Here is a 10,399-nt window from a genome sequence, read left to right as displayed (position 1 = left end):
CTGGATCAGCAGATTTTGGGTTCAGGAAGGTTAAAAGGTTGAATGAGTCAAGCATGGTGAGATAGTGTGTAGCGGGTTTGTGTCTTTAAGAGCTCAGATACACATTAAGTATTTGTAATGTGATTGTTCAAGCTTTGTGGTTTGTAATCGTTTGTCAGCTTTTCACTTGTTCGTGGAAGCGAACTCTCTCGGGACGGAGCTGCATTACTCAACAAGTCAGCAGTCGAATACTATCCACTGATCATCATCTCTCACAGTGCAGCTCAGTTGTTTCAGCCTGTTGTTTGGTGTTGCTTAACCGGGTTTCCTGGGACATAAAGCAACATTTCAGATCCTTTCATTCTCTCCTTTAGCTCCTATTACCACCATTAGACATTCAGCGAGCAGCCAAATGAAACCTAAGGACAAACTGTAATACCACCTTTTTCCAAAACCGCTGCTCCATTTATTTAAACCATCAGATTGCTAATGATATACTGGTTTATTGTGGTGGCAAAGCCAACTCGAATTAGACGCCTGAGCAACGATTAATGGCAGGTCAGAACTTTTAGAGTAATAAATGTGACATTTATTCCATCTACATGATTTCATCTACGGAGGATTAGAACCTCATATTTCATGCAGGAATAATTGCACAGCTCACTCGCTCTCTGCAGGCTGAGTACTTTCTAAGTGCACGTCGATGAAACCAGAACGCTGGCAGCAGGACAAACATTTGCTGGCTGGTGAGGCCTAATATTGTTTATGATAAATGGTGAGTCGTGTGCATTGTTGGACTCGTGCGGCTGAAAGCTTTCCAAGTGGAGCTCGTCTGTTGCTTTTGAGCCGCTGCATGTGTCGGCGAGAAACAGATCGACTGTACAGGATGAAGTCTTTATGAGTGTTGGTCTGGCTCGTGCTGACGCAGACCGTGTTCCAGTAAACCGCCTCGGATGACAGAAAACACTCCAACACCAACAGAAGGACAGCAACCATCCACTATCTGTTGGGCTTCAAAGCAGCGATCTGGAGTCGCCGAGAGTTTGACGTCTGAAAGCAGATCAGCGCCAAAGCAGAGAGAGCAGAATGTGGCGGCGCTGCTTTTGGCCGTTTGGTTTGTTCTGGCGCATGTTTCAGGGCAGCAGTGTGTGATTATCACACCACAGCCATGTTTCAAGAACAGGCCTATTTATAGAGCGGCGTGGCGGCCGGGCTGGACGGGGATGCCCTTTACCCGCCGCCATGGGACCAGCGCACGCCACAAAAGGTCAAGTGTGAGACGCTAGAAATATGTGAGAGTTTGGAAAAGATGATGAGAATAAATATAGCTGTTTGTGAAAGAGAGTCAGAGATGGAGTTTGGAAACCCAAAGCTCTGAATGTTTTTATGTTTCTTTGTTTTAGATCCAGTAAAGTGAGATAAGACGCCTCCCACAGTAACTCCTGACAGCTTCGGTGTAGACGATGGTCAACAGAGGGAATCAGAAATATGGGCGTAGAACTGAACCACTGATGTCATGGAGAGCATCGTCCTCTCACAATCACTTGCTTTGAACGGATGAAGAAATCTCCACAACTCTCATGTAGACAGAAGGTCTGTATGTTTATTCTATATAAAAACATACGTTCCATTGAAACCACTTCAACGTTCCTCAAACCAGTGAAATGATTTTAATACTATTTATAGATGAGCGACGTCCTCGTCATGCAGGAGACACACAATCAAACCAGACAAACACAATCATATCAAAGCTCATCAGCAGTAAAGAAGCTGTCTGTCTGAAAGGCTAGCTAGCTGACTTTATGCTAACTCCATAATGTCATGTTGTGTTAGGTTGCTGTCACACCAGCTAACTAACAGACTGGTAAACTAATGACGCTATGCTGTATTAGCTTTCTGTAGCATTAGCTAACTAGATAACTAGCTTACTTTATGATAGACTAATAATGTTGCCTATGTTAGCTTTCTGTAGCATTAGCTAACTAGCTGACTCTATGTTAAACTAATACTGCTAGCACTAGCTACAGAGCACTTTATGCTAAGCTAACACTATTGTACTATTTTAGCTTGCTGTAGCATTAGCCACATAGCTTAGCTTCTTTGCTACTGCAGGCTGAGCATTCCTGCTAATTTGTGATTCGACATAATGTTTAAACCATAAAACTGGGTATCAATGAAAATAAAGTTATAGTGAAGGAACACGAAGAGCAGCATAACTTTACTAAAGTTATAACTTTTGTCCTTTTGACCTCCTGATTCTAAATTAATTGGCAATAATTAAACAATTTTCTGTGAAGAATCAACAATCATTTGTTTAATTAAAAGCTTTGTTCCAGTTTAAGTCTGAGCAGCATCATATGTTGAAGACAAAGTGAATCCTATCTGGTGTGGACGAGGTGACAAGATGCTGCTTTTAAACATCTTACATTTAGTTTTAATCACAGTTTTGCAGCCTGTTAGATTTGATTATCTTCTAATCGGATTGTATTTATTTCAACAGAAACAGACGTTGTTGTTAATGTTGGTGTTTACCTGAATGTTCAGGTGTGATTTAAACCCGACAAACACGGACCCGCTCTGAACACCTGAGGCCTGCTAGCGGGTCACCAGTCACTGGAGTTAAAGACTGAAGGTAACGGGAGCTCAGAACACCACCGTGATCTGGTCCTGACTGAAATCCATCCTGCAGCCCTCACAGGAACCTCAGGGCCCATTTCAGGTGTGAGCTCCTCAGCGCAGAACCCCGTGAAGTGAAGCGCCTGTCATCGCTGGACGATTCTGAAAATGAGACGTGGCACCGGGCCCGCTGGCCGCCGCTCAGGGGAAACACTTCAAACCTCTTTTCGGAGCTTTGGTGCAAGGAATGGAAGAGCTGAGGTAAATGCTTTTAAGCTTGTTCCGTATTTCGTCAGACGTTTCCCAACTGAAGGGACCTCTTATCAGGCAGAACCAGCCGTCCAGCCAATATGGCAGAATTGGAGATGTCAGACGCCTCTGAAGCCAGAGACTGCTTGGAACTCGCAGGAATTTGCAGTAGTTTTCCACATCTGAGAGGCCAAGCATCTGCCACAGTTTGAGGCCTGTTATCATTAACCCCCACAAAAGAAAACAGAAACCTTCGCCCCGAAACACACGAGGACAAACCATCAATCACGGCCGAGCTCCGGCGAGGAGACGATGACAGCGATACGTTGGGCTGGAAGGAATTAGTAATGAGACGGAGCTCCGGCTTATATAAGAGGACGGACACGGCGAGGCGTCTGCTCGTGATCTGAACACTTTCTGTCTTTCCATTGTGTTGCATGTTCACATTCCTTCCTCCGTCTCTGACTCACACGCAGCAGAGGACCGGCACCAGACCCGACCCAGGACGCGGTTCCGACACGCCGCTCAGACGCTCATTTCACGGCTGTTGGACGGAACAAATGCACTTCGATTCTGATCAATACCGTCGACCCGGCTGCGTCCGTGACCTGAAGCACGTTCTAATGCTTCCAGAACAACAGAATGAACTCTGCCAGAACCCGACATCCACTCGGCCGGGTTTGGACCGAAGCTGCCTTCACTGAGCAGAATGCATCAACACGACTGTTTTCATATAATTATCAGGCAGATTGTAAGCAAACTTTGGAAAAGATCCAAACCAGCTGCTGACTGCTCGAGAACCTCAAAGGAGAACCGAGAGAAACATTTAATGTACGAGAGAAACATGGAGAATGTTCCTCGATGACGTTTCGTCCAATCAGAAACGTCTCAGCGGCGTGATGAGGGTTCGCTCCGTCCTCCATGAAACACGTTCACTCTGTTTTAAAACACATCTAAAGCTGTTTGTGCTCATTTCATTCCAAGTTATTTCATACTTATACTTCTGTGAACTTTTTGTTTTAATGCAATACTTCAAATTCCATGTGATGGAAACATGGCCGCCGCTGACGCTGCACACGGACTAAAGCGAGGAGAAGCACCTCACACCACAGCCACAGGAAACCGAATTCTATCAGTTATTGGCGTCCATTATTTGAAATATCCAAATGAAGCATTTCTGCATCCACAGTGACTCATGCTGAGACATCCAGGAGGAGGTTTTCCTGCCGTGTGGAACCAGTTCACTGAAATGTTTGCTAACAGGATGTGGAAGCACCACAGCTCACCACAGCTCACCACAGCTCACCACAGCTCACCACAGCGCTCATCAGCACCAAACTACTGGTGAGGTGATAAGAAGGACCACGGAGGTCAGATGGACAGATGTTGGTGCTAAATGAACCTTCTGAAACCCCAGAGAACCTGCCGGCAGGTTGGAAAGTTACCAAATGAGAACATGGACCTGAACAGACACGTTCTGTTGGTTCATGAACGCATCATGTGACAGGAAACATGAGCACATCTGAGCTTTCAATTCTATTTCATCAAAAACCGCTCGAAACTATCGGCCTCGTTTAGAAATGAGTCTAAAATAAATTGTTTTTACAAACCAGATTCTGTAAAAACCAAAAACTCTCCGTTTCTTGGCACCACTGTGACGTGACCAGCAGGTCCAGGATGGAACCTCAGAAGACTCTGAACTGCAGACGGTGTTTCCACAGAACAGAGATCAACACCGTCGTATAGAAACCAAGAAACCAAGCTAGATGTAAAACGTAGAACAACCTCTGAGCTACAGAGCCGGTAACACCTGTGGAGACTTTGGGAAACGTTGGACTTCCTTTTTTTTTTTTTTTTGTTGTTGAAATGATGAAAGAAATGAAACTTTTTTATGGTGTTTGGGGGAAAATAACGTTTGTACCAAATGTTGAGACAAATTCCTCCAACAGTGGTTCAGATGTTTGACCAACAATGAAGTTCAATAAAGTAAATAAAGTGATCTGCAGATTCCTTCATTTTTCCTCCGTGTGCTGCTCAGACCATCCAGGCAGCCTCCCTCCTCCCTCCACTCTGTACAGGTGTGCTGCGTTACCTGTAGTTCTGCTTCTCGCTGCCGACCTGGAAGCGGTCGTACAGGGAGAAGGCCTGGTGTCCGTCCCAGTCGGTCAGCTCCACTCGGAGGGCGTACTGCCGCTGGCTGGTCAGCTGGTAGACGAACTCGTTCCCCAACCAGTGCTCTGCAGACAGGCTGCCGAAGCCCTGCAGGACGAGCAGAAGGCAGAAGGTCAGCTGGAGATCAGAGCTTCTCCTGGAAGGACAACATCTCAACACACCGTGAAACGATTCAATCAGAAACTAAACGGTTTGTGATCACAGACAGCGTGGAGGTTCATCCACCAGCACAAATGGTTCTTTTTGTTCGGACTCTGTTGGGTCAGAACAAATAAGCAGAAGTGAGCTTAGAATCGTGCCATTTCATCAAAAGCTCATTATTCACCGTCTGATTTACAAACCTTCCAAAAACAAACCAAATCGTTCAGCTGAGGCCGTTCTGGCTCCGCTGTGGTCGACGGTCACATGACAGGAAGTGTCTAAACCCAACGCAGACGAGGAGCTGATTAAAAACACAATAACCAACCATGAAACGAGACTCAGGTGGTTAAAGTATTATTAGTATTATTATTATTATTAGGTGGATCCATTGACCAACTATGAAGACAGAGTTTCACATAAAGGGTTAATAAACTGTTTCATTATTTGCGGATTAATTTATTTTTTAAAGGTCTAACAGGCCTGAAGCTTCGACCACATTCTGTACAAAACTAGAAACCCTGCGTTCGTCGGCACACTTACACTTCTTATTGTTTATTTGTGTGTATTTATGCTGGTGGGAACTTTGTCTTTGTGCTGTAACAACCAGAACAACCCTTGGATGAATAAAGTATTTCTATTCTATTCTATTCTATTGTATTCTATTCTATTGTATAACCGTGAAGCCGCTGAGCTGTGATCAGACGTCCAGACGCTGGCGGCTGACCTGCAGCGTCTCATGTCACCTGTCACCTGTCACCTGTCACCTGTAGGAACTCGTCACACGTTGATTCCATTTTATTTAATTTTATTTTCCAATCAAGGAAACTAAACATCTTTTTTCAGTGTTTTAGACTCTGTCTCTGAGTTCTCGTCTTCATGTGGTTCTGGTTCCTCAGAGCTGCAGGACTTCATGTGGACACAAGAACCTCAGTGAAGGACCAGGAGCTGGTTAGAGGACCATGAAGCTCACGTCATGTTGTGTCTATTGACTCCAGTATTGATGTGTTTGTTGGATGATGAACGTTTTTCAGGCTGGTAGCTGCTCATGTTGGAGGATCTTCATCCATAAGCGCCTGTAGCAGTGAGTAAATTGGTACCAGCTGACGGAGACAAACACCTTTTTCCCATTTCTGTCCTCCACTGCAGTCACACATGTTTAAGTCATTATGAGCTAAAGACGCTCCTTCAAACAACTGCAGAGGCTCGTGTGTGATCAGAGTGGCTCCTGGTCACAGCCAAACTGCTTCTGACAGCGCCGGAGATCACCGGGCCGGGTCGACGTTTCAGCCTGACAGCAGGGCCCGGCCCGCTCCGCCAGAGGACGGGCGGCGGCACCGCGCTTGTGCTGAGCGAGTGATGAGGAATGGGAAGCAGGGAAAGTAAATACGGGGCATTCCTCGGGCCTGAGGCATGTCCTGCTGAGTGGGTGGACGGGCCGGGCTGGGGCCCATTACCACTCTGCTGATGAGATGTTCCCTCCTGACCGGCCTTCAGCTCGCTCCAGCGCCTCCTGCTGCGACCCGCTTTATCTCAGGAACTCTGGCTGCAGCCGAGGCCTGGACCGCAGCTCTGTTGACAGTTTCTCCTGGTCCGGTTCCGACGCCTCGCCACTCTTCACACGCAAACCTGATCCGCATCACTCAGGCCGGAGAAGATGAGGAGACGGTTAGTCACATTGTTGGACGCGGCGCCTGGTTTGCATGTCAGCTACACTCGGTGAAATCAGGACGAATTTACTGGTCGGAAGGAAACGTAAATGTTGAACGCTATAAATCTGAGGAGCTCGGAGATGAACCGGAGTTACAGCCAGCGCTTGTTTTATTCCCACTGATGAACCGGGCCATCCATCATGGGGGCGGATGATATTTAACACCGTTAATTACACTCGCCGGGCACTTTATTAGGTACAAATGATCGGTGGGTCAGTCCAACGCAGCAGATCTGCCATCAATTCTGCTTTAACAGATTCAGCGTTTTCATCCACAGTGTTTATATCTGAAGTCAGACGGAGTTCCAAAGACTTGTTCTCTCCCGTTTATTAACGAGGTGAACTAAATAAGAGCCAGGAATAGGTATGCAGGCACCTCTGACAGCTTTTATGTCACTATTTGAACTATTAATTTTAGCAGTTTTACTTCGACCAACTATTTCATCTGCTTTCGTTAACGACTTCCAATTTTAACTGCTTCTTCCTCCTGTTAGCTTCCTCCTGTTAGCTTCCTCCTGTTAGCTTCCTTCTGTTAGCTTCCTCCTGTTAGCTTCCTCCTGTTAGCTTCCTCCTGCTAGCGAACAACCGCACTGTTTATAGCTGACCAACCTGTTAGAACCAGTTTTTCATTGCTTTAGCCTTAATATTTTAACTATTTTAGTAACTATTTAGACAGTTTTCATTACTTTTATTTTGTTAATCTATTTTTAATTTACCATTACAACTGTTTATCTTCTTTAAATTACTTCTAGCTAGCTAGCTAGCGAGCTAACTTACTAACTAACTGGTGGAATCAACAATAGGTTTTCATTACTTTTGGTCAAATGTTTTTCTGTTTTAATCAATCTTTACTTCACTAAACTGTTTCATTTATTTTAGCTAAACATTCACCTGGTTCAACATGTTTATTAGTGCTAACTAACGATTTAAACTGTTTATCGCTTTTGGCTTCTTTTCAACGGTTTATTAGCTGTTTTAGCAAATGAACAGTTTTTACTTTCAGCCAACTTTAACAACATTTTTTTTAACTTTTAGCTAACACTGATTATGCAGATTTTTTTTTTTAAACCTTTGTCCACTATTTATTACTGTTTTAACTGATCATTATTTTTAGCTAACTACAGCAACTTTAGCTAACTATAGCATGCTACTTTTAGCTAGGTGCGTTAACTTTTTTGCTAACTATTGCAACTATCTCTAGCTAACTATTTAAACTGTTTCTAATTACTTTTTGCCAACTATTTCGACTATTACTTACTTTCTGCTACTTTCTGTTGGTTTTTTTCTTTGAGTAAAATATTTAAACTGAGTTTGTGTTGACATTGAACTGAGCTGAACTGAAAACGTTGGTTTAAGCTCAGTGTTCTACCTCCTATTTTTCCTTAGCTTAGCATTAGCTAGCTAACGATTTCAACTACCTCTAGTTCACTATTTCAGCTGTTTCGTTCATCATAGCGAGCTATCTGAACTGTGTTAACTATTTTAACATTTTAATTAGTGCAAAACAGTTTATTACTTCAAGCTAAGTGGGTTTTTTTGTTTGAACTATCTCTAGTTAACTATTTAATTAAGTTTAGCTTTAAACTATTTCTTACTTTCAACAAACAGCTAATTCCTTCCTCACTTTTTAAACTGTTGATTGGTTTTATTTCACTGTTTCATCAGTATTCCCACCACATGCGGCTGTAGCGACTATTTCTGAAGCTGTTTCTATGACTTTGACCTCTGCGGCTCCTCCTGCTAACGCTAATGCGATGCTAACGTGTGACACCGGACTCATTGTGCTGCACATAATGATGTGTGGTCACCTGGCAATGAACGCTACAAACATGGCGTTGAGATCACATCTTAATATCTGCGCTGTGTCCCAGCTGCCAAACGTCCCTCCACGGTCCCACAAAGAAACAGAACTTCAGCTTCGAGTAAAAGATTAACGAATCCCCCGAGTCCTTTAAATGTGTGAGTACAAGCCTCCGGAGACGGAGAATGAGAAAATTCATAACACAATAAAAAGCTATCCATCAGCTCGACTCTTTTCAAGGAGGCCGAGCTGCTGGCTGTAAATCTGAGTTTACCTCGTGTTCTGCTGTCCGTCGGTACACCTGCTCACAGCTGGTTATGGTCCACATCTTTATTTCCTCGTCCTCCTTTGTTTGCTGTTTTATTTATTTCCTGTCTGAGCGTCTTTACTCTGCTGAGTTTGGACCAGAAGAACCCGTCCTGTTCTTGAAGGCCGATAAGCTGTTTGTGTTGACTTCTATCCAAACTCTCTGCTCAGATCTCTTTACAAAAACCAATGTGAGGATTTCTCATTAAAATAACTCTATAATTACCATGTAGGAGTAATAAATGACCCGGTCTCAGCAGTGGACTCTCTGTGGGAGTTCTTTGACTTGTACCGTCCCACCATGTCCTTGAAATCTTTTTCCCACTGACTGAGAAATTACAGCAGTGGAGGCAAAGGAAAGCAGAAACAGAATATAGGGGAAGCATGAGCGTAACCCGACAGCCAGCGGAAGATATAAACAGGCAACTTGTGCAGCACAACAGCAGCGATGCAACTGCCAGCAATAATAAATCCAATTTACCATCTAAACACAGCCGAGGTTGGAAATGTTAACACCCTTAATGCAAATATGCATAGATCCGTGCCTGATGACAAACACATGAAGCACCTGGCAGGGCGCTACCGAGACTAAACAAATGCCTTGTTTTCACATTTAGGTAGTAATTTCCTGTTGGAGCGGAGCAAGAATAACAGCATGTCAGCGAGGCCTCAGACGCCCGGGACAATAGCGCTAATGCAGAGCCGACGGGGGAGCTGTTCCTGAGGAGGGATGACATCTGGACGGAGCCTTCCAAACGGTCTTGGATCACTGGGTTCTGACTCTCAACATGCTCGGTCGAGGCCAAAATGTGCAGAGTATCTGTCATAATTCTGCTGTGGAAGTGTGTTTTTTATAGCAGGATGTTTTGCTCGTCGCACAGTTACGAAATGTGTGCTTAATGGATATGGATGAGTGTGTCCTCTGTATGTCTGAGTGTGTATCCTCTCACTGTCTACTGTTTAAAAAGCTGATATCATCATCTGCTGGCTAATGGATATGAATGAACGTGTCTCACCATCTTATACTCCTTCCACGTCCTCTGGAAGTCCACGCTGCCGTCCTCCCGCCGCTGCATCACCGTCCATCCGCCGCCGGCTGTTTCCATGTTGCAATACACCTACGCAATGAAAAAACACAGAGAGGGAGGATGGGAAAGAGCACACATGTATGAAGTTATTGGAACTTTGAAAGCACCCTAAGGTCTGTGTCAGAGATGGTCCAATCAGATCTCAAAGATCGGGATCAGGGCCAATCAAGGCCTTTTTAAACTGATTGGTATCAGCATGAACCTGAACCCGATCCTGAGCTGACGTCCACTGTCACACAGATGTTGTAAACGGAGAAAACGATTTGTGGCAGGACGCTCAGGACACAAAATCAATAACTGGCAGCGTTGATCAATCTAGAATGGATTCATCAGGAACAT

At 44.6% G+C, this 10,399-nt stretch overlaps 1 protein-coding gene across 1 annotated transcript in view; it reads right to left on the bottom strand.

The window, feature by feature from the left end:
- angpt1 (angiopoietin 1) overlaps positions 1-10,399 on the bottom strand; it is a 65,561-nt gene that overhangs the window by 16,191 nt on the left and 38,971 nt on the right. Inside the window, exons 6-7 of the mRNA XM_008292380.1 lie at positions 9,989-10,090; positions 4,937-5,103 (exon numbers count right to left, since the gene is read on the bottom strand). Coding sequence (XP_008290602.1) covers positions 4,937-5,103; positions 9,989-10,090 — 269 coding nt within the window. The remainder of the gene's footprint in view (positions 1-4,936; positions 5,104-9,988; positions 10,091-10,399) is intronic.

Source organism: Stegastes partitus, unplaced genomic scaffold (genome assembly GCF_000690725.1).
Source record: "Stegastes partitus isolate 25-593 unplaced genomic scaffold, Stegastes_partitus-1.0.2 Scaffold806, whole genome shotgun sequence".
Classification (NCBI taxonomy): Eukaryota; Metazoa; Chordata; class Actinopteri; family Pomacentridae; genus Stegastes; species Stegastes partitus.
This window is presented reverse-complemented; position numbering and strand designations above follow the sequence as displayed.